The 26,206-nt window shown below is 46.4% G+C and overlaps 1 protein-coding gene and 1 long non-coding RNA gene across 3 annotated transcripts in view; one reads left to right on the top strand and one right to left on the bottom strand.

Annotated features, from left to right (window-relative positions):
* The window catches only part of LOC115096855, a 102,164-nt gene that overhangs the window by 73,641 nt on the left and 2,317 nt on the right, over positions 1 to 26,206 (top strand). The window contains exon 3 of the long non-coding RNA XR_003858156.1: positions 22,472 to 22,572. This is a non-coding gene — a long non-coding RNA (uncharacterized LOC115096855). The remainder of the gene's footprint in view (positions 1 to 22,471; positions 22,573 to 26,206) is intronic.
* The window catches only part of ATP2A3 (ATPase sarcoplasmic/endoplasmic reticulum Ca2+ transporting 3), a 154,950-nt gene continuing 132,023 nt past the window's right edge, over positions 3,280 to 26,206 (bottom strand). The window contains exons 14-23 of one of the 2 annotated variants that reach the window (XM_029612055.1): positions 25,179 to 25,514; positions 23,469 to 23,689; positions 22,676 to 22,878; positions 20,010 to 20,095; positions 18,845 to 18,978; positions 9,219 to 9,336; positions 8,438 to 8,555; positions 6,946 to 6,985; positions 6,076 to 6,151; positions 3,280 to 5,598 (exon numbers count right to left, since the gene is read on the bottom strand). In XM_029612055.1, coding sequence (XP_029467915.1) covers positions 5,575 to 5,598; positions 6,076 to 6,151; positions 6,946 to 6,985; positions 8,438 to 8,555; positions 9,219 to 9,336; positions 18,845 to 18,978; positions 20,010 to 20,095; positions 22,676 to 22,878; positions 23,469 to 23,689; positions 25,179 to 25,514 — 1,356 coding nt within the window. In that variant the 3' untranslated portion in view covers positions 3,280 to 5,574. The remainder of the gene's footprint in view (positions 5,599 to 6,075; positions 6,152 to 6,945; positions 6,986 to 8,437; positions 8,556 to 9,218; positions 9,337 to 18,844; positions 18,979 to 20,009; positions 20,096 to 22,675; positions 22,879 to 23,468; positions 23,690 to 25,178; positions 25,515 to 26,206) is intronic. The other variant, XM_029612054.1, reaches the window with a different exon arrangement.

The raw sequence follows: 26,206 nt of genomic DNA on the forward strand, positions 1-26,206 counted from the left end.
ACAAGATAGGCTTTTTTCTTTTTTTGGTAAAGATTAGACTCATGCTCTAGATTTAGGGCCTGATTCAGCCAAGCCCCAGCATGGGAGAAAAGCCTCAGTAAATCAAGCCCTCAAAGATGTCTCTCGCTAGGGTTTCCCCAGTTCACCATAGCACAGGGGTCGGGAACCAATGGCTCGCGAGCCAGATGTGGCTCCTTTGATGGCTGCATCTGGCTCGCAGACAAATCTTTAATAAAAAAGTAAAAATCTAATAAAAACCCCCACCCTCCTGATGCCCCCCAAGACCTCCAAAATTAATTTACTACAACCCCCCACCCTCCTGACCCCCCCAAGACCTGCCAAAAGTCCCTGGTGGTCCAGCGGGGGTCCAGGAGCGGTCCGGGAGCGATCTCCTGGACTTGGGCTGTAGGCTGCCAATAGTCAAAATGGCGCCGACGGCCCTTTGCCTTCACTATGTCACTGGGGTCGACCAATGGCAGCGGTAGCCCCTGTGACATAGTAAGGGCAAAGGGCTGTCGACGTCATTTTGATTACTGGCAGCCAACGGCCCTTTGCTCTTACTATGTCACAGGGGCTACCGCCGCCATTGGTCGATCCCAGTGACATAGTAAGGGCAAAGGGCCGTCGGCGCCATTTTGACTATTGGCAGCCGACAGCCCAAGTCCAGGAGATCGCTCCCGGACCGCTCCTGGGCCCCCGCTGGACCATCAGGGACTTTTGGCAGGTCTTGGGGGGGTCAGGAGGGTGGGGGGTTGTAGTAAATTAATTTGGCAGGTCTTGGGGGGCATCGGGAGAGTAGGGGGTTGTAGTAAATTAATTTGGTAGGTCTTGTATGGCTCTCACGGAATTACATTTTAAAATATGTGGCGTTCATGGCTCTCTCAGCCAAAAAGGTTCCCGACCCCTGCCATAGCAGAAGCCACCAAATAACCACAACGCATAAGTCCTGGGGCTTTCGAAAAGGGGCGGGAGGGGGCGTTCCCTAAACGACGCGGCATTTCGGGGGCATGCCATGGCGTTTTGGGGGCGGGCCCAGGGGCGTGGCGCCAGCCCGGGGGCGTGGTCGAGGGCTCTGGACCAGCCCCCGGGACCGGAGGACGGAGCGGGGCTGCCGGCTGACGCGCGCAAAGGTAGGGGGGGAGTTTAGATAGGGCCGGGGGGGTGGGAGGAGGGCGAAGAAAAGTTCCCTCCAAGGCCGCTGTGAAATCGGCCTCGGAGGGAATCGGAGCGGCCTCGGAGGGAACAGGCAGACCGCGCTGGGCTCGGCGCGCGCAGGTTGCACAAATGTGCACCCCCTTGCGTGCGCTGACCCTGGATTTTATAGGCTACGCGCGTATCTTATAAAATCCAGTGTACTTTTGTTCGCGCCTGGTACGCGAACAAAAGTACGCGATCGCGTATTTTTTAAAGATCTACCCCTATCTGTTTCCTTCTTCAAAATTTGTTTGGCAAATTCATTTTTTTCCAAAGCAAATGGTAATTTTGTAATGTTTACTTTGGCACCTGCCATCTTTGAAGGGCTGCATGGGCTTAATGTTGGCAAGTGACCCAGTTTCCACAGGTTCTTTAGACCAGCCCTGGCTTCATGTCATTTTGTTAGTCGTGGTGCTGGGTCTGCATGCAAGAGGCAGGACTACAAATTCCTACAATGCAGTAGTGCATTGTAGGAATTGTAGTAGTAGCTCTAAAGGTTCCTAGAGTAGAGGACTGTACATTTAAGTATGCAGAACATGCCAAAACAGCAAAAAATGCTAGAAGCAGGAAGAAAGAATCTTGCACCCTTGCCCCCCTCAAGGCAACCCTGGGAGACGAAAAAAAATTAACTTGAAATAAAAGGCACCAAATTAAAGGTTACATGGCAGCACTAGAAAAAAAAAAATGACCAGGATCAAACATCAGGGTTTCACTGCCAACCACAATGACGATATCAATGGGATGGGGAAGGGGGGGGGGGGGGGGGGGAAAGAGTTCATTGGAGGGATCAGGCACAGAGGGTAAAACTAATATCAGTTTCCACATTTCAAATGTGATTTTACAAGAGGGCAAGTAGATGGTCTATATAATTTAAACTTTTCCTATACTACCGATTACCCCCGTCTCTCTATATACCAATACAATACCTCAAAAGACAAGGTCTTAATATTTGCTCACTGCATATCACACTATTCACAATAATTACCTTTCCGCAACATTGTAAATAGCCTTAACAAAAACTAACAAAAGTAGACACTACTTCAATGTATATTTTTTTTAAAAACCCCAACACTCATTCATCCCGATTCAAATCACACAAGATTCATACTCACCCGCATCCTATAAAAATTCAACATATAAGGTAAGTGTTACAGATATATTCCATTGAAAAAACAATCCAATCCAATCAGTTTCTCAAACCATGCTTTAAATCACAGAGCTATTCAGAAAGCTGTTCTCATCATGTTTGCACAACATATTGAAGAGGACTTGGTGTATATCACTGAATTAAAAACTGCAGAAAACTATGCTCATATTTTACATAACAGCAAAGCCCCGATGCCTTGTTGATTGTATATCTAAATCCTCTTTCTGAATAGCTCTGTGATTTAAAGCATGGTTGAGAAACTGATTGGATTGTTTTTTCAGTGGAATATATCTAACACTTACCTTATATGTTGAAGTTTTATAGGATGCGGGCGAGTATGAATGTTGTGTGATTTGAATCGGGATGAATGAGTGTTGGGGTTTCTAAAAAATGTATATTGAAGTAGTGTCTACTTTGTTAGTTTATTTGTTAAGGCTATTTACAATGTTGAGGAAAGGTAATTATTAATAAAGAAATATTATATATTGAAATTTTGGGAATAGTGTGATATGCAGTGAGCAAATATAAAGACCTTGTCTTTTGAGGTATTGTATTGTTATATAATTTAAAGACAGAAAATGCGAGATGCTTCTCAATAGGTAAAGCATCATATGGCCCATCTACCCACATGGACCCACCAAGAGGAAAATGCCAGGGCAGGGGCAGGGAAGAGGAAGGCTTATTTTCTGAAGTTTAAACTTTCAAAGCTACATTGCTCCTTTAAAAAAAAAAAAAAAAAAAAGCAGAAAATAATGAAGGGTGCTTTGAATGACAACAAGCTATTTTATTCTGCTTCAAAACTATTTTAATTAATGCCACCTATCTTATGTAAAATAAATTACGTTTAAATTCCTTACTGGCATACCATTACCTTTCTGTAATGGGCAATCAACCTGCCAAATTTAAATGACATTACTGAGACACAACACACGGTTTTGTCCGTGAGAAATTAGGCTGTTTAATTTGCCTCATTCTAGAACCTCACACCCACTCTGAGCCACAAAGTGTTTGGTTAATTACTACAGTGATAGCAAATACCCATAATGCATTTCTGCTGTGTACAGTGTAAACTAAAAACATTTATTAAAACCCTATAAAATTATAATGGTCACTCACCCCCAACAAAATCTAAGTCATTTATTTTTCCTCATTAGAGAAATCATTCTAAATAAACATAAAAAATAATCCAAACTAAAATCAGCTCAAAACTGAAACACAACATTATATATAAGAAACCACCAAAGAAAAATCCTTGAAGCGTATTTTTGGTCAACCATTTTCCTGTTGCCATGTTCATGTGGTGTTTTAGAAAAGCATCATATTAAATTTCTTAAATATCTCTTAATTACAGTAACGTCTCATGCAACTGGTTCTTCTGTACAACGAATCAGCTCAGTAGTATGTTGACAGTGTACATCCCTGAAAGGTCTCGCTGACACCACAAAATGAAGCATTTTCATTCAGGTGATGCAGGGAATGGGGCTGTCTTCTTTGTTTGACACATGGTGTGGCCCAACAGAAATAAACAAAGAATCCCCTCTTCTGTCTGTCATTGAGAAAGCAAAATATCTTTCGATGTACTTACATAAAGAACAAGCTATTAGACGATTAAGTGCAGCAAAAGATGAAAATCACATTATGCTCTGGCGATGCAGGATCTCTTATGAACATGATGGATGTAGAAAAGAAAAAAAAAATCATTGAGATCTCAGACTGGAGATGGGAAGAGGAGAGCAGCTGGGCATTCTCTGACCTGCACCCACGTGAATTAAAATAAATATGGACCACATGAATGTCAATTTGGAAACAGACATGCACCCCTTGTATGTGAAGCACCTTCTCCTTCCACCCCATGGTGAAGTTTTCTTTGCCCTAAAATAAGTTCATGGAAACAAACAAATGAAACCACACAAACAGGTTGGGGATCAAACATTCTCTCAAACCAAATAAAGAAATTGGCCCTGCTAATGGGCAAATTTAGATAACACAATGGGAACCGCACGAATGGTTATTTACGTCAGAAATAATTTGCAATGCAAAGTGTTCACTCTGTGGGGGATATTCACTTGCTGAGGTTTCGCTTTCCAGCCTAAAGTTCTACACCTACACCCACACACACCCACACACACACTATGAATGCTAATTTTCCCATCTCCAAGCAGGTGTCTTCTATAAACAAAACAGCGGTTGAAGTTTGAATGACCTAGGTGAGAAGTCCTTCCGCCTGCACCTTTAAAAACAGCATTTTTTAAAATTCTATGAAAAAGGAAGATATTTAATTTGTCACCTTAACAGAAGAATACCCAAGTGCTCTACCAGAGAGGGAGAGAGAGAGAGAGAGAAGAGGATTGCTCCATTAGGTGCTGATGAACCTTTAAAAAAAAAAAAAAAATTCACAAGGCAGGAAGGATAAGCAAAGTATATGAACAGTGTGAGAAACGATTCTCAACTTCCATCTGAAAAATCTCTGCAACATAATGCATATCCAAGAAACTGTTCAACAATAGTGACCCTTGCACTGTGGGTTTCCAAACTTGCAGAGGGTGGCCTACATTAGTCATCTCAAAATAAACTACCGGAGTCAAAAAACCTAGACAACACAGCTACCAGAATACAAACTTTGGCAACTGGATATCCAAGTTCAGTAGCCACCCGCTGGAGGTAACTGGATTAAAACCTGTTGAATATTCCTTCATTAAAACCCCTTTCTCCTGTCTTGTGCATCTCAGCCTTTCCTTAGCACCGAGCCGGTACTGTTTAATAAAATCGCTGATGTGCATTGTCATTGTATGGCGGGCCACATCCTCCCTGTTCCAGCTCCGGAATGGATCTCTGGTAATCTTTCCGGACATCCTTTTCAACTGAAACGTTAACCTCTTCCTTCAAATTTCAGCAGTTTCCGATTCATAAGACACCGTGCATTCCTGGAGATATGTGTTTAGGGTTTTCACGCTTCCTTGCAGCAGGTCCGAAAGGAAAATTTTACAATGACTCAGTTACACACAGTTCCATTCCCCAACCCATAATTTAGTTGTCCAGGTATTGCACCATTATATACAGGAAAAAAAAAAATAAAAGCTACAAATAGATCTACAATTTTTTTTCTTTTAAAACAATTCACCCGCATTGGTCTGATAGTTGGACACATGCAAGTCCTGATGGTTGAACATGCAAGATCTCAGTTTGAATTACAATTTGGGGTTTCTTTATTTAGAAATGTTGCTCCCTGGGCATCATGAATTTCTTTTTCCTGTCTCCTGCAAAAAGAAGAGGCAAGGAACAGAGATGGTTAAAAACCCATCCAACTTGGCAGGAAGGACTTTCCATTTCATTGGACGAGACTGAATAACTTAGGAACCCAAGATTTACACGGAAAAGGGTCTTTGGTCTCTAGTATGAAAATAGCTCAACTCTACTGTATGTGTTTCACAGCACATGAGCTGTGAGACACATACAGTGCAGTGCAGTCCAGTCATTATTTTCCTAACAAATACATTCAGATTGGGAGGAAACAGAAGACTATGCTAATATTTCATGGTGACACAGAGGCAAGTTGACGACTCTGAGCTCAGAAACCTTTGGAGCTTTTTCTTGTCCCCGTAGAATCTGGCTGAGAAGCTACTCCCGTCTCCAACGCGCTGAACTACTGCATGGCACAAGACATGCAAGAAGCAGCATATGCCCGCCCCCGAGAGCAATGCACATAGATGAGAAACACACGCAAAGAAGCTTACCTGGTTTGATGTGGAGTTCTGCAGGGATTCAGCAGGTGCCTTCCAGCCCAAGCTTGGCTTGCTATTCTGAGAATTCCTGGAGAGAAATGAAACAAGGGCACTGAAAACGTCTGCACGGTGTCCGGAATCGGGAGGACGAATGAGTAGAAAGAACACGGAGGAAAGGGGCTTGAAAACTTCAAAAGTAAAACCAAAAATTTCCAGCACATGAGTTTATTTCGCTGTTATGGTTTAAAGTGGCCCTCCAGATTTGGTTTGCCCGAGCAGGCCTACCTCGAGATTTCCAGCGCAGGCTGCAAGCTGGGATCACGTCTCTTACAATGCTTAATGCACAGCAGGAGTGGAAGGTAAAGCTCGGGCTGAACTCTTTTTCCGAGCTGTTTCAGATGACACGATGCAAACTGTGCTATATTCAAGTTCCACAGATTGGCAGTCAACTGCATCAAACAAATTTTTAAGATGGCAAACCGAGCAGATCTAATTTGGAACGCCTGAGGTACACCTGCAGTAATGAGGCATCCAGCCACGACAGAGGAAAGCCCACCCACACCAAGGACAAACCTTCAGCAGAGGCAAAGTATCAACGACGGAGTGAAAAATTGCACTCCCGCAGCTGCTGGCGTGCGTCCTTACTGCACTGTGCCAGGATCTTATGACGATTTGTTTCTGCAAAGTGATTTCAAACCACTGGAGGGCCGCTTTAGCTGAAGGAGCCATAAGTAGCGACATTTGTACGTTTACAGTACGGAGCATCAGCACAAGGCAGTGCAGAGGCAAACAGATGGATGAGACGAAATAAATTGGCAGGGGAAAAATAGGAAAAAAGAGGATTCATCATCTGGAAGAGTTGGTAGGTCCACTAAGAAATACCTGGGACACTGTAGGTGGGAGCAAGAGTCTGGCCAACTTTCTGCAAAACAAAGAGTGAATTCATCACATTCCAAATGAGGCCACAGGGAAGGGGATTTCTTTCTTGGAGGGTTCAGCTGTCATAAAATGTACACTGCCCGGACATGTGACATTATTGCTGCCCGAACTCTTGAGGACAATTTCATTTTTTTTTAAATTTATATTCCACTTCTTGTGACTGGTCAGACACTTCAAAGTGGATAACATTCAGATAACCCTGTTAGTATTTCCCTATCCCCAGAGGGCTTACAACCTAAGGGCCTGATTCATCAAGATGTTGTCCCATAGACACAGAATGGAAGAAAGGCCTTCGTGAATCAGGCAGTAGGTTTGTACCTGAGGCAATGGAGGGTAAAGTGACTTGCCCAAGGTCACAAGGAGCAGCAGTGGGGGATTTGAACCCTGGCTTCCCTGGTTCTCAGCCCCCTGCTCTAACCATTAGGCTCCTCTCCTTTAATGAAAGTGCACAGTACTTTAAAATCTTTCACGAGACTGGAGTGCCCCGGAACCTGTACCCAAATAGTTTACAAGGCATGGTTTAAGCACAGAGAGGTTAAGGGACTTGCTCAGAGACACAGAGTAGGAAAAACCAAACCAGGAGCTTCAGGTTCACAGCTCACTGCTTGCTAAAATGTCTCCTCCCCAACTACTGCCCAGTCCACTTTTATGAGCCTGAGATCATCTCCATTTAAGTAAAAATATTAAGCCAATGAGAAACAGACCGTATTTCTCAGTGGCTCAAAATGTTGCCACTGAAGAAAAGGCAAGAGGACCAAATGGACAGATATAAAGCGGGACATTTTCAAAGGGATTCTATGCAGGTAAAAGAGTGAGGAAAGCTCCTTTAAAAAAGGTTTGACCTCGGCTCTCTGTGGGTAAATGTGCCCACACTGCTGATGGCACGCATACCTCACGCCGTGAGCAAAAGGCGGGGTTAGGGACTGGAGCCAAGGCAGGCACAAAAAAAAAACGTAAGTGCAAGAAAGTCATGGCTTTAACCCATATCCGTGGGCCTGCAAACTACATGGGTTAAAGGTTCCCCATCAGCACCAGCTCCTGTGGATTTTCAATGTGAAGCTCCTCGGGAAGAGTCCCATTTGACAGTCGGCTCCGGGGCCTGCAAGCAGCACAGGGAGGCTGCAAATTGTCCCTTGAAATGTAACATGGAGTACTAGAACCTTCCTCCACTGAAAGTTTCAAAAAAATATATCTGTTAGGCCCTGCCTTCTTCCTGTTATTTTGGTGCTTCTCGATATAAATTTTAGATACTAAGTTTTCAAAATTCCATCTGCTTTTGCTTAATGAGACCCTCTGCGCGCCCCCCCCCCCCCCCTCCCCATGCACACACAGGAGTGCTTACTTCCTGACCAGAAAGCATTAAGCAACAAATAACGTTTGCAGAGCAAACCGTGCAAGCCAGGATTCTGGGTCTTGGCTGGGAAAGCAGACTTACCGTCTAGATGGTGACGAGAGAGGTATTTGAGCCCCTCGTCAAGTAGGATAACGGGCAAGGAAATCTTCAGTACTACCACCCACTGTGGCCAGCTCAGCGGCGTCACCTGGAAGATCAGCTGCAGGGCAGGAAACAGGAGAGACCGACAGATCGGGAAACTGAATGCCAATAAAAAATGTCACAACGTCAAAGCAACCCAAAATGCTGGCCCAACATGAGCAGTTAGAGGCTATGGGGGCAAGCCTGGGGATGCCACGAAGCACTTCTGCGTGTTTGCTCGCCAATGTAGCCTCCAAAACGAATCAAAGAGCACAAACGAAATGGGGACAGCGCAGATCTTTGGTCAGTGATATGCTGGAGGGTGCGGTCTGGGGAGAAGGTACCTTTGGGAGCTCCTTCTTAAATAATTTTATTTAAAAAAAAAAAACACAGAGTATTTCGCTAAGTGCAGCCGAGCTGGCAACAGTCCCTTGATTTAAAAAAAAAAAAAAAAGGACATGACATTGCTGTTTTATTGTAAATACAGTGAAGCTGTGCACACACAATTCTGCATTTCTAATGGACATTAATCAGAATGTTCAGTACTTATTTAGAAGTTTGGATCAGCCACAGAATAGGAACAAAGTTTAACAGGAGACTAAAGGTTTATCTGTAGCTCTGTGGTCAAAGAATTATCAAAATGTGTGTTGGGGGGGGGGGGGGGGGGCTCGACAGCTCATTTGCAAGCTTTTTGTTTTGTTTTTTTTTTATCCATTTAAGCTTGCAGGCCTCATGTACTCACTGGCATGGGCTTCACGTAAAGAATCAGAAAATGAAGAGCCATGGACATGACTATGGCAGCTAACAGCCAGATGTTGAGCCATGGGGGCATCCTCAGCAACGACTGGTTCTCTGACAAACTGAAAAGGATTAACGAAAACAAAAACCTATCAGTCAAAATGATTTATAAATTGAAGAAAAAAAAAAAAAAACCCCAAAAGTCAAACCAATAAACCCTAACCAAAGTGGTTGGAGGGCGAGGGCTCTGAATAAAAAATCACTTCCAGCCATTCTGCAGCACCGAAAGCCTGTTCAAACACCCCTTGCTTGCTTCCTTCCAGCTTGGGGCATGTGCAATCTGTAAATAGACTATTTAAATGCTTGCACGCCTCATACTGCATGGATACAGTAATATAGCAAACGACGACAGGAAAAGAAGGGCTGTAACCACTGCTCCGCGCAGTTTACTCCAATATAGGGCTGAACTACTACTTCATGTCAGGGCTGGATTTGCAGTGTCAGCGCCCATACGCAGCGGTGGGGTGAAATAGCAGATGGCAGGCACCCCCAAACCACCCCCTCCCCCTGAGATACAGGGGAGGGGGGATGTCGCTGCAGACGGCTGCTCATGCTCAAGGTCCTGTCTCCCTTCTCACACGGGCTTCCTGTTACTATGGAAACATATGAGAGGCCAGCTGCAGCCCTCACGCCAAATTTCATCTTTTAGGTTGTTGTTGCTGTGGGATAGGGACGGAGCCACTGTAGGTAAGTGGTTCGGAAGCAGGCCTGGATAGAGGTATGCAGCAGGGGGCAATGCTCGGGCCCCTTTACAAATTTGGACCCAGAGGCAGCTGCCCATGCCTAAATCTGGGCCTGCTTCATGTACATTACCCAGAGGATTCTCTGTCTCCAGGGATCATCTGTATTTATCCTATCATTTTTTGAATTCCAATACCATTTTTGTTTCCATCTTCTCCTCAGGAAGGACATTTAAGATATCCTCCACCCTCTCCATAAAAAAAAAACAAAAAACTTCCTGACATTGTTTCTAAGTCTACTCCCTTGGAGCTTCACATCCTGACCCCGAAACTCAACCATTTCAGGCAACTGTAATTGATGAGTAAAGCAGAGTTGCTTACATGTAACAGGTGTTCTAAGACAGCAGGATGTTAGTCTTCACACATGGGTGACATCATCAGATGGCGCCCAGCACAGAAAACTTCTGTCAAAGTTTCTAGAACTTTGACTAGGCACACTGAGCATGCTCAGTATGCCACTATCCACGGGTGGTCCCCCTTCAGTCTCATAACATAGAATTACGAAAAAATAAAACAACAAACCTAGCAGAAACCCAACACCGCGGGTTGGTTTCCTAATGACTAACATTCTGCTGTCCTAGGAGAACACCCTGTTACAGGTAAGCAACTCTGCTTTCTCCTAGGACAAGCAGGATGGTAGTCCTCACACATGGGTGAATACCAAGCTGTAGGCTGCTCCCAAACTTACATAGATCCACAGACACTGACCCTAGTGCTAAAGGACGCAACTGCAGTGGTGTGGAAAACCTAGGGAGAAGCCTGCTCCAAAAAAGTGGGCTCTAGGCAGGAAGAGTTGGGTTGTTTCTTACTGAAAGAGGTTCCGCAGGACAGCTTGATTAAAGTTGTTGTCCCTATGGCCATCTCTATCCAAACAGTAATGGGCCGTGAACGTGTGGAGGGAATTCCACATTGCAGCCTTGCAAATGTCGGCCATGAGAACCGCATGCAGATGGGCTACCGAAGCCGCCATGGCATGGACTGAATGAACCTTGACATGGCCTCCAAGCTGAAGGCCTGCCTGCACATAGCAGAAGGAAATACAATCTGTCTGCCAGTTGGATAACGTGCGTTTGGTAACCGCAGCTCCTAATCTATTCTTATCAAAAGAGACGAAGAGTGGCGTGGACTGTCTGTGGCCTGCTATTCTCTGCAGTTAGAAAGCCAAGGTTCTTTTGCAGTCCAGGCTATGTAGAGTCCACTCACCGAGGTGAGAATGCAGCCTGGGAAAAAAGATAGGTAGGACAATTGACTGGTTGAGATGAAAATCAGTCATCACCTTAGGTAGGAACTTAGGGTGGGTGTGAAGCACTACCCTCTGATTGAAAAATTTTACATAAGGTGGATATGTTACTAATGCCTGAAGCTCACTGACTCTGCATGCTGAAGTAACCGCAATCAAGAAGATAATCTTCCATGTCAGATACGTCAACTCGCAGGAACGCAGCAGCTTGAAGGGATCTCGCATGAGACAGGCCAGAACTATGTTAAGATCCCAGGTCACAACAGGAGGCCACAGGGGAGGTTTCAGCTGAAGCAAACCCCGCATAAACTGGCTCACCACAGGATGCATGGAAATCAGCGAACCATCCACCTCGTGGTGATAGGCCCCAGTAGCACTGGATTGCACGCTGACTGAGTTGGTTTTCAGACCAGCAACAGAAAGAGATAGCAAATAGTCTAACAACTTGGGAGTAGGATAAGAGAATGGATCCAAGCCATGGCTCTCACACAAAATGGAGAGCCTCCTCCACTTTAAATTGTATGACTTCCTGGTGGATGGCTTTCGAGAAGCTGCCCGGACCCGAGACACGTCCTCAGAGACATTAAGGTACCGCAGGACTAACCTCTCAACATGTAGGCCATCAAAGAAAGTGCCAGTAAGTTGGTATGGTGCAGCCTGCCCCGATCCTGGGTGATCAGGTCGGGGGAGGTCCCAAGACTTATTGGTTCCCTGACCGAAGGACTGGGAACCAAGCCTCATTGGGGCCTCAGATGCCTTTGCCCCAATGGCGGGCAAAGGCATCTGAGGCTGGCCTATCGGTTCCCCAGTGAAGGGAGCAGAAATTGCTCACTTTGATGTTGTTTGGTGAGGTGAAGAGATCTATATGCGGTTCCCCCATAGAGGCAGAAAAGGCAATTCGCTACCGCCTGGTCCAGGGACCACTTGTCTGGATGGAACGCTCGGCTCACGCAATCTGCCACCACATTCTCCGACCCCACTAGGTACATCACCCGAAGCAGAATTCCCTGGGACTGGGCCTAGGATCAAATATGGACAGCCTCCTGGCAGAGTAGGAGCGATCCGGTACCTCTTGCTTGTTGATGTACCACATCGCTACCTGGTTGTCAGTCTGGACCAGGACCTCTCGATTGGATGGGCGATCCTGGGACACCCAGAGTACTTACCTGATAGCCTGAAGTTCCAGGAAGTTGATCTGAACACAAAGCTTCCTGAGCCGACCAGTGATATTGTGTGCGAAGGTCATCCACATGCGCCCCCCAGCCCAGGGTGGAAGCATTCGTAGTGAACACAACCTGGCACAGTGGGGTCTGAATGGGAAAAGCCCCCCCCCCCTTCCAGGTTGGGGAGAATTTCCCACCAGGACACCCACACAATGAGGTCCTGGGATGCTTGGCACCACTGCGACCGCAGAGTCCATTGGGTTCTCTGCATATACAAGCAGACCAAGGGGGTGACATGGACTGAGGCAGCCATGAGACCCAACAACCGAAGCATAAGGTGGGTCGGCATCTATCGGCTGCAGCGGATCAAACTCGCCAGAGACACTACAGCAACCGCTCGGTCGTGAGGAAGGAAAGCCCGGCTTTGGTCATATCCAGGTGGGCCCCGATGAAGTCCAACTGAGTTGACGGAACAAGATGGGACTTCGAGTAGTTGATGACAAACCTGGATGATCAAGTGGAGGGAATGAAGTGTCCCTTCAGGTGTGGCCACCTTGACCAGCCAATCGTCCAAGTAGGGAAAGATGCGCACCCCTAGAGACGAAGGTGTGCACCCTCGACTGCTAAGCATTTGGTAAAGACACGTGGGGCTGGGGCCAGGCCAAATGACAACACCTTGTACTGGAAGTGATTGTTGCCTACCAGAAATTGTAGGTACTTCCTGTGATCGGGGGAAGATCCCTATATGGCAGGGGTCAGGAACCTATGGCTCGGGAGCCAGATATGGCTCTTTTGATGGCTGCATCTGGCTCGCAGACAAATCTTTAATAAAAAAGTAAAAATCTAACAAAATCCCCCACCCTCCTGACGCCCCCCAAGACCTCCAAAATTAATTTACTACAACCCCCACCCTCCTGACCCCCTCCAAGACCTGCCAAAAGTCCCTGGTGGTCCAGCGGGGGGCCAGGAGCGATCTCCTGGACTTGGGCTGTCGGCTGCCAGTAGTCAAAATGGCGCCGACGGCCCTTTGCCCTCACTATGTCACTGGGGTTGACCAATGGCGGCGGTAGCCCCTGTGACATAGTAAGGGCAAAGGGCCGTCGGCTGCCAGTAATCAAAATGGCGTCGAAGGCCCTTTGCCCTTACTATGTCACAGGGGCTACCGCCACCATTGGTCAACCCCAGTGACATAGTGAGGGCAAAGGGCCGTCGGCACCATTTTGACTACTGGCAGCCGACAGCCCAAGTCCAGGAGATCGCTTCCGGACCCCCGCTGGACCACCAGGGACTTTTGGCAGGTCTTGGGGGGGTCAGGAGGGTGGGGGTTGTAGTAAATTAATTTTGGAGGTCTTGGGGGGCATCAGGAGGGTGGGGGTTTTTGTTAGATTTTTACTTTTTTATTAAAGATTTGTCTGCGAGCCCTGGACCCCCGCTGGATCACCAGGGACTTTTGGAAGGTCTTGGGGGGGGGGTTAGGAGGATGGGGGGTTGTAGTAAATTAATTTGGCAGGTCTTGGGGGCATCAGGAGAGAAGGGTGTTGTAGTAAATTAATTTGGTAGGTCTTGGGGGACTCAGGAGGGTGGGGGGTTGTAGTTAGTATGGCTCTCACAGAATTACATTTTAAAATATGTGGCATTCATGGCTCTCTCAGCCAAAAAGGTTCCCGACCCCTGCATGGGCATAGGCGTACTTTAGGTCAAGGGAGCAAAGCCAGTCCCCTCTTTGCAAGAGGGGAATCGGGGTGCCCAGCGAGACCATCTTGAACTTTTCTCTTCGTAGATATTTGTTCAAGGCCCTCAGGTCTAAGTTGGGGCATAACTCCCCTGTTTTCTTTGGAATCAGGAAATATTTGGACTAGAATCCCCATCCTTGTTGACCTTGCGGAATGGGTTCTAATGCTCCCGCCATTAACAGAGTGGAGAGCTCTGTCCAAAGAACTTCCTGATGTGGGGCCTGGCCCCACCACAAACAGGGGGGAGAGTCCGCCGGGACACTCAGGAAATTTAAACAATACCCTCAACGGATGATGGACAGGATCCACTGGTCTGAGGTGATCTGTGGCCATTGGTCCTGGAAGGACTGTAGCTGACCTCAGACCTGGGGCATCAAGGCCAAGGGTACAGGTACCGGGCTTATGTTCCCTTGGGAAAAATCAAAACCCCTTGGCAGGTATTTGCTGGGGAGCCGGCTAAGGTCTGGGAGTCCGCTGATGTCGAGAACGTCCCCTTGAATTCACTCGCGGCACACAAGTATGCGGGGCCAGAGGATAATATTTCCTCTGGCGATGAAATGACCTCCTTCTGCCCTGACATGAGGACTTCCGGGAAGAAGAATGAGGGTCCGAAGTGCTGGCAGAGAGGGTCTCATGGTGGTCCTTCAACTGAGCCACAGCATCCTGCACCTTGTCCGCAAACAAGTTCTCCCCAGTATAGGGCAGGTCAGCGAGCTTGTCTGGGACCTCTGGTCGGAGGTCCGATGCTCAGAGCCATGCCAGCCTATATTCCCCAATGCCCACCGCCACTACCCCAGCTGCAGTCTAGAAAACATCATAAGTGGAATGTACCTCTTGTTTGCCGCACTTGAGACCCTGCTGGGCAACGGCCAGGAGGGCTTCCTGCTGCTGCTGGGGAAGGCATTCGGATACCTCCTGGACCTGCTTCCAGAGGCTGAGAATGTACTGGGTCATATAAATCTGGTCGGAGGTGATGCAAGCGATCAACATTGCGCCTTGATACACCTTCCTACCCAGGGCATCTGCAGCCTGGAGTTCCCTCCCTGGAAGTGCCAAAGCATGGGTACGGGAGCGTTTAGCTTTTTTGAGGGCAGATTCCACCACCACTGACTGGTGTGGGAGCTGGCGCCTCTCAAAACCTAAGGCCGGCTGGACAAGGTAGAGCGCGTCTGTCTTACTGTCCACCGGTGGTATGGAGACCGGGTGCTCCCACATCTTGAGGAGCAATTCCTTGAAAATATCATGGATGGGGATAACGAGCACCTCCTTTGGGGCATCTATGAACTGGAGAACCTCCAGCATCTTGTGGTGGGTGTCCTCCTCTGCCAGAAGATGGAAGGGGGTCAGACTCCGCCATAGCCCACACAAAGCCCACAAAAGTAAGATCCTCCAGTGGGGATCTACGCCTCTCATTCGGAGGAGATGAATCTGAGAGGATGTCTCCAGAGTCTTGCGAAGAAGACTCCCAAGGTATCATCCCTCCCTTGGATCATACTGGGCTTCCTCCTCACTGAAGTCCCCTGGGTCTCCCCAAGGAGGGTCCCTGCCTGAGACCCCCAGCTTTGGAGCCAAAGGTACCATCAGCACAGAGGGCCCCAAGGGACCAGGAACTGGACCAGGCAAGAGTGTGTGTGGTACCAGCACAGACGTGCCCCCGGATGGGAGGCATCGTCCTCCTCCGAGAAACCCATAATGGGGATGACTTTGGATGGAGGACAATTCAGCAGCCTTTGGGGCATCAAGAGACCCCTTGAGCGCCAGAGGCAGCTAGGTGGGCAGGACACCCAAGAGGACGTCGAGTCGCTCTAGCAGCAGCACTAGCATTGCAGGGGCAGGCTTAGATGTTGGGGGCACTGGCAGCTCGATGCCCTGAAGGGCTCTGAGCACCACCTGTTGCACTCTGTGGACCAAATCCTCTTGGAAATCCGCCAAAGCGAAGAAAGAGAGGAGGAGCAGGACAAAGTGTTACCGGCGCCTCCCCAGAACCCTGTGGAGTATGCCCAGGACTCTCAGGTCCGATGGAGGTTGATGCTTCCTCTCCACAGGGTCGCTTTGGGGCAGCACGAAGGATCCTGGTGCTGCCACAAGCACGGCACCAAGTGATGATGGTGACCGGTGCAGATGCTTCCAAGGTTTCCCACAGTACTCAGCCTGGTCTTTCCCCGGCACAGAGGATGGAGATGATCCTAAGGTCCTGGAACACGATCGACGCTGAAGAAGGCCTATCTCCGGCCTCGCGCTCATGTGAGGGAGCCATAAGGGGAGTGGGCACCGAGGGAGGCAGCTCCATCGTTTCCCCATGATCCTTGGGAGTAGAGGTGCACAATGCTGGACTCGAAGGGTCAGATTTTGTGGACCCAAACAGTTTTTCCATTTTATCAAGTTGAGCCTGACGACCCTTGGGAGTCATTTGGTTGCAAAGACGACACCCCCAGATGTCGTGTGACACCCCCAGGTAGAGGATGCAAACGTCATGTAGATCTGTGATAAGACATGATCCACGGACACTGGGAGCATTGGCGTAAACCTGATGACGCCATGAAAAAGAGCCGGCAAGCAGCTGATGACCGGTGGATACTGAGAACAGTACAGTTGGGAATCGACCGCAAAGAAGGTACAAAAAATAACTTTCCACACTGCCCTGAAGCACTGATGGGGGAAGGGGGACCCAGTACAGAAAAGTACTGAGAAAAGTACCGAGAAAGACATTAAAGAGCAGAGCTCCAAAAACCCGCGAGGCAAACAGCTCTGCGGAAAAGAAGAGACTGAAGGGGGACCCCACTTGGACAGAGGCATGCTCAGTGTGCCTAGTCAAAGTTCTAGACACTTTGACAGAAGTTTTCCGTGCTGGGCTCCATCTGATAATGTCACCTATGTGCGAGGACTACCATCCTGCTTGTCCTAGGAGAATATCATATCTAGCATAAAAGTTTAAATATGCAGCATTATGACCCCCCCTTGACACTTCCTCCCCATTCTCTCTTGCTATGGTGCTTAGGCATTCACACATTTCACTTTTTGTTAATAAGTCTGACCCATGGCGATCAGAAAGGTCATAGGTTGACATTCTTCTCCTGGTACACGTGAAGCTCTGACACAGCCTCTTGTTGACTTTATCACTCATCTCTGCGCTTGCTGTCTGATTGATTGCCTTCTCAATGCAGTGCTCTTTGCCGTGGCTAAAGCACTAAGGAGGTCAATATACAAATTAGCAGCTAGAAGTCAGTCCGCACTACATCCACTAAAAGTTTTTTTCTTATTTTGTGTCTGGCCCTAAATGGTGATCCCCACTACAAGGTGCACATTGGATCTTCCGGACTTGAGTTAAGTATTACTGAAGCGTACTCACAATCAGTACTAAAATGTATAGGCAGTAGAGTATCACCGCCATCCTAACAGATCAAGCTGGGCCAGCACATCCTTATACTGTACATTAAATTATCACCGATATCACCTACATCCCAATACCACACCTCACTCGTCTATCCAGTTTGAGGGAAAAGGTCCCCTGTCTCCCTAGGCAGTATTTTCAAAGTGCACAAAGCAATCTGTGCTTTCTGTTCAATATTTTGCTGCAAAGTTGTTTTTCAATCCTTTGTGATGTCCTTTCTTCCCCTTCAGTTCCTCCGAATCCTGGGGAGCGACCATGTTTGGAATGTCGGCATGCGTGGATTGGGGCCTGGTAGGCCCATGCAGCATGGTAATGTCATCTGAAACACTAAATGAAATCTAGAGCACCAAGAAAACAGGCAGGTTGATAGTTTGGGGAATCTAGTTGGGGTTGCTACTTGAGGGCTTGTCAATCTTTTAAAGGATCTGTCTGTACTTGCCATGAACCCATGATCCACCAGTGGAGGCAAAGTTACTGTAGTTGCTGTGCTGGCTGCCGTGAAGCTTTTACTTTATTAGTGCTGCTTATTTTAAATGTGGAATGAAAGAAAGGACAGACAAGAGTTCATTAAAACAAAACCAAAGGCAGCATTATGCATTGTCATGCGAGAGAACCGGGTTGGTTCCCAGATCTGGCTTCTGCTTTTTGGGCCAGCCAGGACTGGGTTGTTGCAGAAGGCAACGTTCACAGCCCCCAGGGGGGGAAAACATCTCCATCCTGGATCAAGAGTGCAAATGTACAGAGTTCTGGTGGGAAACGCCATCTATGCTTCTCACCTGGATGACAGCTGCTGGAAAGGCTGAACTAGATGTGGAAGGAAGGGAAGTGGGAATAAAAATGGTGAAAAGCCCAGCATAGCTGCAAAGTGACGTCTCATGGTGCCACAGCCCAGTTACAGCAGGCTCCAGTTAAGCTAGAAGTTGAAAAGAAGCTGCTGGGCGAATGAAAAATATAATAATTATGAAAGGAACCCCCTCTTCATATCCGTAAGCTCTGGGGAAAAACCTAGAGCTAAGTGCCTAATTTATATTAAGCAATGAAGTTTGCGTAGCCTTCATGCAATCGACATCACGGGCTCTGACAAACCTTGGACACCTCTGGCCTTCGGAATTTATCCACCTCCTAAATGCTACCTGATATTAGCAATGCAGCTTCTGAATTCTGAAATGAAACTGCCACCTACAGCATACACACGGATTTAGCAACAAACAAGGCAATGGTAATAGCATTTTATGCTCCCCAAAAAACTCTTAGAAAATGCAGCATTACCATAACATCCTGCTTCCGAGATGATCACACTTACCTGTTGAGGGCGTTGCACATCTCAATGGTCACCAGCACTGAGAGAGCCATAGTGGTTGGGTATCGACTCTCAAAGATCTCACAGTCAATTCCTTCAAAGACAGGGTTATCGCTGGTACACTTCATGAAGTGCCTCTGTTGAAGGGACCATAATTAGCACCCCGGGCAGGTAAGGCAGCAATTGAAGATTAATCACACCCCCTCCCCCACACTCCCCAAGGTCAATTATTACAGCTGAGTATATCTTGAATAAATAACTTTTCTGTGTCCTGGGCCAATTAGAATCCAAAATGAACAATGGCAACAACTTTTGTCACTTTTCTTCCAGAACCTTTTTGCCAAACACTGAGAAATGTGAGGCAGGTGGAGTGCGACTAGAACTTAGAGCTTCAAAGCTTTCATTACGAATACTCAGGGCCGGTGGAAGCACTAGGCGAGCTAGGGCCGGGCCCAGGGCGCCGACCACTAGGGGGTGCCGCCACTGCTCGCGAGCCAATGAGGCAGGGTGAGGCGGCCTGCTTCAGACGGCAGAATTTTTAAGCGACAAAAAGCGTCCCTTGAAAATTCTGCTCAGCCCCTGCCTCACCCTGGCTTCCCCCCCCCCCCCGCCATTGCACCACTCTCCTGACTTCCCCCCCCCCCCCAAGACTCACAAAAACCCTGGTGGTCCAGCGGGGCGCCCGGAAGCGATCTGCCGCTCCCAGGCCATTGGCTGCCATTAACTAAAATGATGCCAGTGGCCTTTAGCCCTTACCATGCGACAGGGGCTACAGGTGCCATTGGCCGGCCCCTGTCATATGGTAGGAGCAATGGATGATCGGCACCTAGTTAGTGGCAGCAGACTACTCCCGGGCCCCCTGCTGGACCACCAGGTGTTTTCATGAGTCTTGGGGGGGGGGCTGGAGGGATTATTTTATTTAAATTTGGGGGGGGCATGGCACAGGGGGTGGGGGAGCAGCGGCATGTGTTCCCTGCCCCCGGAGATAGGAGGAGTTGGGGCTGCAACCGGGGGAAGGGCGGCGCAAGGCAGAAGGAGCCTAGGGTGCCTAATCTCCTTGCTCCAGCCCTGCGAATATTACTATCCATATTAATATATATAGCTTAAGTCCATAGGAAAATGAAATTAAATGGAAGGAGAGTAACAGCGATCGGCTCTCTGTACTTACTAGTTGCTGGAATGTGACCTGTGGTCCTTCCTCATCGTACAAGAACCACCAAGTGGCTGCCCCTACCGTTGCCAGGCCAACATACACTGCAACCAAAGAGAAAAGAGGCTGAAGCTATCTGCGAAGGGATTAAGTGGGAGAAGACAGCTGGAGGAATCACAGTTCTTCACCAAGCACTTGGGTTATCCAGTCCACAGACCAAAGGATTGTACAAGATGCTAGGGACGAGTTTCCCGGTCATACAGAATATTCCTCCCCCACACCCCCAAGAAACTCAGCAAACACCAAGTTGGTAGTGTTACCCTTTTAAATAAGCAGCCTAACCAGTTCTGAATGAATGATTAAGGTGTATTCAATGTCCTGAAGACATTTAGTTCAACTAGTAAAAACAATTTGTAAAACTGTATCACTTCAGAAGTGGGGATATGCTTGCGGCTCTCAGCCTTGAAAGCGTCGGCATCAATAAATGCGTTAGTCTAGAAGGTACCATCAGCCTGTGTGCAGTGCTTGCTACTATGAACTTCTAAAAACCATCTAACTAGGGAAGACCATCTATAACTCATACTAAAATTCCATCCCAAGAAAGTCAACAACAAGTTGGTGCTTTCTGTAGAAACCAGCATCATCCCTGGAACTTCCTGGCACTTCTCTCAGACTGCCTTACAGCAGTTCCTTAGTGTAAACACTGATCCACCAGTCTTATTGCTTACTTTTTACATTGTTTTCATATTTGCAAATAAAAGCCGCCACCATAGTCAATCATTCTGATATCAGTGCAGTTTTGATACCAGAGTGACTGTTGTATGTTATTGCGCTTTTATGTGGAATGTATTGTATGTGCCTAGAGCCCTTCTGCGGCAGAGCAGTTTATAAATTGAAGTTAATATATACATACATACATACATAAATGATCCTTAATGTATGGTGCTGTCTATAAAGACCGGTAGTCATTACTTATTTCTTGGGATGGATTTTTAGTATTTGCTACTACAAACTACCACAGCTGTCCCCCCTGGAAAGGGATATGCTTTACACACACACACACACAACAGGTAAAACAATGATTAAATGTGGATTAAAACAGTTATATTTAGGTGCTTAGCTTACTCCAGCCACCTAAAATCTTTAATATGAAAAATGATGGAATTGCAAAGCATAAAGTCAAAAGGCAATACCGGTATTTTCACGAGACACAGAAAGAGGTGAATTTTAAAAGCCTGGCGCACATCTAGCACTAGTGCGTGTCCACCCTATTTTATAAAGTGGGCAGATGCATGCACAAGTGCCGATGCAAGCACATCTCACATTGGAAGAAAAAGGGGTGTGGTGAGGGCGCTCCGGGATAGAGCCAAGAGATGCACGCGCAAATACCTACGCGCACGCTCAGGTCCAGTGCCCCGTAACTTTACTTCTCCTATTGAGGAGGTGTAAGTGAAAAAAAAAATGATACAAGCATGTGTGAGCAGTTTAAGGAATCTTGTGGTAACTAGGGGGAGTGCAGGCTGTATAACCAGGGGGTTTGGGAGGACCTAGGAGAACACTGGTGAACCGGTGGACAAACTTGGTCCTCAGCTGGACGCACATCTGTTTTAAACTACAGGCAGTTGTGCATCCATAAGCCGATTTACACTGCTGGGCATGCACAAGCTTAAAATTAGGCGCACACATACGCAAGCCTAGGCTATTTTATAACACGTGCTTATATGTGCACACATGTTATAAAATGGCTGTATCTCTGGGCATGAGCCGATTCACACGCGTTTATGTGAAAGTTACCCTCACTATGCACAGCAAATGTAACTAGCATCAGCTGAATACAATTGCCTCGACTTGTTTTAGTTGTTGAGGGTTCCAGTGCTTCCTCTGAAGATTACAGACAGCCTTACACAGACCGAGACCTTCACCATTAGCCACTCCCACTGAGTGAAGAGGACTGATCTGATACATAATGTGCTTTTGGAAGATGCTAGATGAACGTGCTCAGCAGGCCAACACCGCCAGGGAAAAAAAAAAGAGAGCAACAAAAAAATCCCTCTGAAGCTTGATGGTCATATGGCCAGCCGCTGATGAAAACTAGCGCCCAAATTAGTTTTTAGGGTCATTACTGACATTGTCATACTATACGCCACTAATTTATAGACAAAAAAAAAAAAATGTCACTAGACAGGAAATCTTTTCATCTCTCTTCTATCTGCCATCTCCATACAATATGTTAGAAATAATGCCGTACTAACAAGATACAGAGAAGACCTCTCAGATACAATGTAGGGTCACTACTCCACCTTCTACCCAACACAGCACCAGGTGCTTCTGGATGGGGGACTGTGTACAAGGCCTTTAACAAATCATCAACAATAATTTACTGGGTGAAACATAAGGCAAGTGCCGTTTCCCAGTATCAAGACCGTGTGGACGTTTATGCTGACCAGGCTTTTACATCTTAGTAATTGCTTCCATTACAGACTGTCGATGGAAGAGTGAGCTGCATCAAGACGTTTCCTGATGTGACCGAGGAGACATTTTAAACAATGGGAGAGCCACCTTGTTTGCCCTCTGTTTTCTGGTGAGTAGAGAGCTGAATCCCGTTCCCATCTATGGACTATCTCCTCCTCTGATATGGGGGCAGGGGCGAGGGGGGTCATTTAAGAACATGTGCTCGAACCTACCTCCAATAGCGAGGTAGCGGAAGAAAAGCCAGCCGCTGATGAGGGGTTCTCTAGGGTTACGGGGCAACTTGTCCATGATGTCGAGGTCAGGAGGATTGAATCCGAGAGCCGTGGCTGGCAGTCCGTCTGTCACCAGGTTCACCCAGAGCAACTGAACTGGGATCAGGGCTTCAGGCAGACCTAGTATAGCAGTCAGGAAAATACTGGGAGGGGAAAAAACACACACACACAGAGATGAGGACGAGTTTCTATACATAAAGGGTACCCCTTCTATAAAAGGAACACCGCTTTAAGAGGTGTTTGAAAGCCCCCTCCCCGCTTTGGAATATAAACAAAAGCTATACATTATTTAGGGATTTGATACAGCAGACCAAGAGGCACATGGCAAAATATATTTTATTTAACTAGCCATCTCTATGAAATCTGAATGTCTATGCATTATGTCCTTGTATATCTACCTATACATATCCGTTCCTCTATATCTCTGTCTCGGTGCTGACCTGTAGTTTTCATTTATCAACTAACGGCAGAAATCAAAACTCAGTAAAGGGCTGATCATTCCTCAGATACACTGAGATTTGCGTCTATATTTTCTAATAAATTTGCATTCCAGATATCTTTTTTTTTTTTTTTTTTTTTAAGGCAGTATATTTCCTCTTTTTTTTTTTTTTTTTTAACCTTACCATTTCATAGCGACTTGGATATCTGAGCAACACATACTGTGCTATTATCTATGCAGTCCTCAGATCCGAAATCAGATGCATGCCCAGAATTCCTCTGTTCATATCCTTACCAAACAACCTCTCCGACATTGGAGGAGATGAGGTAGCGGATGAACTGTTTCATGTTGTTATAGATGGCTCTGCCTTCCTCCACTGCAGATACAATGGTGGAGAAGTTATCATCCGACAGTACCATTTCGGCAGCCGATTTTGCTACTGCAGTGCCAGAGCCCATGGCAATGCCAATCTCAGCCTTCTTGAGGGCAGGGGCATCGTTAACGCCATCACCAGTCTGAAAGAAGAGCGACTTAATGACTACACCAATGAGATGCAAGAAGAGCAAGACATACTACATTTTGCCAATTTTTTGCTTTCTGTGGCCTGGAAAAAGACATTGGATTCAGATGACAGCCAATGCTGGGCTCTGACTTTTACGGTCCAGGGTACTGATACGCAGACATTAGGGGGGAAAAAAAAAGCACAGGACAGCTTTTATGGCCAAGCCCTAAAGCAAAACACCTTCAAGCAGCATTGTCTGAATTATCAAGGTGGCTGCTCACCCTGTAAAAAAGTTGCTGGCAGTAATTTTGTTATGGGTTTGGCAATTGCTTAGTTTTGACTGTAAATATTACTACCCTTAACATAATACTTGGGGGTATCCTGCATGGAGCAGCAGTTACTACCCTTAATATAAAAGACTTGGGGATAACTGCACGGAGCGGCAGTTACAACCTTAAAAGAAACATGGGAGTAACCTGCATGGAGAGGCAGCAACTACCATAAGAAACTTGCTGGGCAGATCGGATGGAGCATTTGGTCTTTATCTGCCGTCATTACCATGTTACTATAAAAGAGTAAAGCTTGAATGTAAAACTATAGTTTAGTTTATGAATGTGTTATATCTTTCAAAAGAAAATCAAAACCATTCATATAAAACATCTCCATTAAACAAATAAAACATCTTATTAAAATAAATTCAAAAAGAATAAAACTGATAAACATACAAATAAAATAAAGAATAAGATGTTAAAATTGCTGTTAAAAATGTTTTAATTGATTTTAATATCTGTACTATATTACGTTGGATGCATTCAAAATTAAATAAATGGACACATTCTTTAAGCCTGTTAATAATAAAAGAAAAAAAACACTTTCTTCCTTCATTCTCTGATTCAGCCCTAGCACATTTCCTTTCACTTCTTACAAGTGTCCTTTACTAGAGGTCCATTAATCTATACTCACAGGGTAATTTTCAAAACCATTTCTATAGATAAAAATAGTGCTTTACCCATAGAAATGGGATTTCACAAACCTGCATGGAGCCGGCATGGGTGTACTTTTGCCCGCAGTTTGAAGAGGTGTTCTTGTGGGCAGGACTGAGGCAAGGTTTGGAATGGATACATGCTTTTGCATTTTCAGAAAGCATGGATGCATATTTGCCTTCAAAAAACTATGCACGCATATTAACAGATGTAAACATCGGCAAATAGTTGTGGTGGAATAATTTTCAAAAGCAAAAATGCACTTGCTCTTACCCTTTGAAAGTCAGTGTAATGGCTACTGGTAAAAAAAGAAAAAGTACCCACAGATTTTACACCATTGCAGGCAGTACAAAATTATCTCCTCACTGTGTATCTATAGGCCTCCCTAGTTTATGAAGTTTGCATTTCTGCTGCATGCAAGTAAGTCAAAAGATACTCATCAACAAAAGGAAGTAAAAAAAAAAAAAAACCCAACAAACAAACACGGAGCAATGTTTTTGTTTAAGACTACGGTCTCACCATGGCAGTTATCTCGTTGAAAGACTGCAGATACTCCACTATCTTGGACTTGTGGGCAGGTTCCACACGGGCGAAGCAGCGAGCTGAGCGGCAGGCCTCGCGCTGCTTCTCGTGGGGGAGGTCATCAAACTCCCTGCCGGTGTAAGCCATGTCCTGCACGTCTTCGGTCTCGGAGAAGATCCCGATCCGGCGGCAAATAGCCACAGCTGTGCCTTTGTTGTCCCCAGTGATCATGATCACGCGGATCCCAGCTTTCTTGCACATGTCAATGGAAACAGTCACCTCCTTACGGGGAGGGTCCAGCATTCCCACGCAGCCAAGAAATGTCAGATTGGTCTGGTACAGTTAGACAACACGGGAGAGAACGTCAATCGTTTCAGTCTCCATTGGGAAAACACTTTCAACGCTTCCATTTAATCTGAAGCTCAACCGTTTAAGGCGATAATCTGACATATGCAACAAAACATTGTTAAGGCTCTTAGTCCAACACATTCATTCCAAAACTAAGATTTATGACTAATAATTCTTGTTAGAACATACACTGCAACAATGGTGCAGGTGTAATCTAGTGGTTGCATAGAATTAGGAGAAATCCAGAGCCACTCTGGCATTTGCTTTGGAGCAATCTATTTCCATGCACTTCAAGCTCTTCTCCTGGCTTTCACATGGGTTCTGTGCATGACAATGGCTAAGTGTTACGAATTCTTGCTTACGACAAGAATGCACTGAGAAACATTTATAAAATTGTCACTATTTTTGCAAAACCTTAAAAATGTTATCTTCCCAACTGGCACTTAAACAATGAAATAAAAATTATTCTCATGGTGGTAAACTTAAGCTATTGGGTCTTAGGCCCTTATTTTTATCTGCTGCTTTAGTGTAATTAAGAGATATGATTTTAGGCAAGCAGTGAGTTTCAACAGAGTTTCCCAAACTAGTCCCTGGGACCCCACAGTCGGGTTGATTTTCAGAATATCCATGATTACTGTGCATGAGATAAAATGTGCACACACCGGACATACAGCATC

The sequence above is a fragment of the Rhinatrema bivittatum genome, chromosome 8, assembly GCF_901001135.1.
Source record: "Rhinatrema bivittatum chromosome 8, aRhiBiv1.1, whole genome shotgun sequence".
Classification (NCBI taxonomy): Eukaryota; Metazoa; Chordata; class Amphibia; order Gymnophiona; family Rhinatrematidae; genus Rhinatrema; species Rhinatrema bivittatum.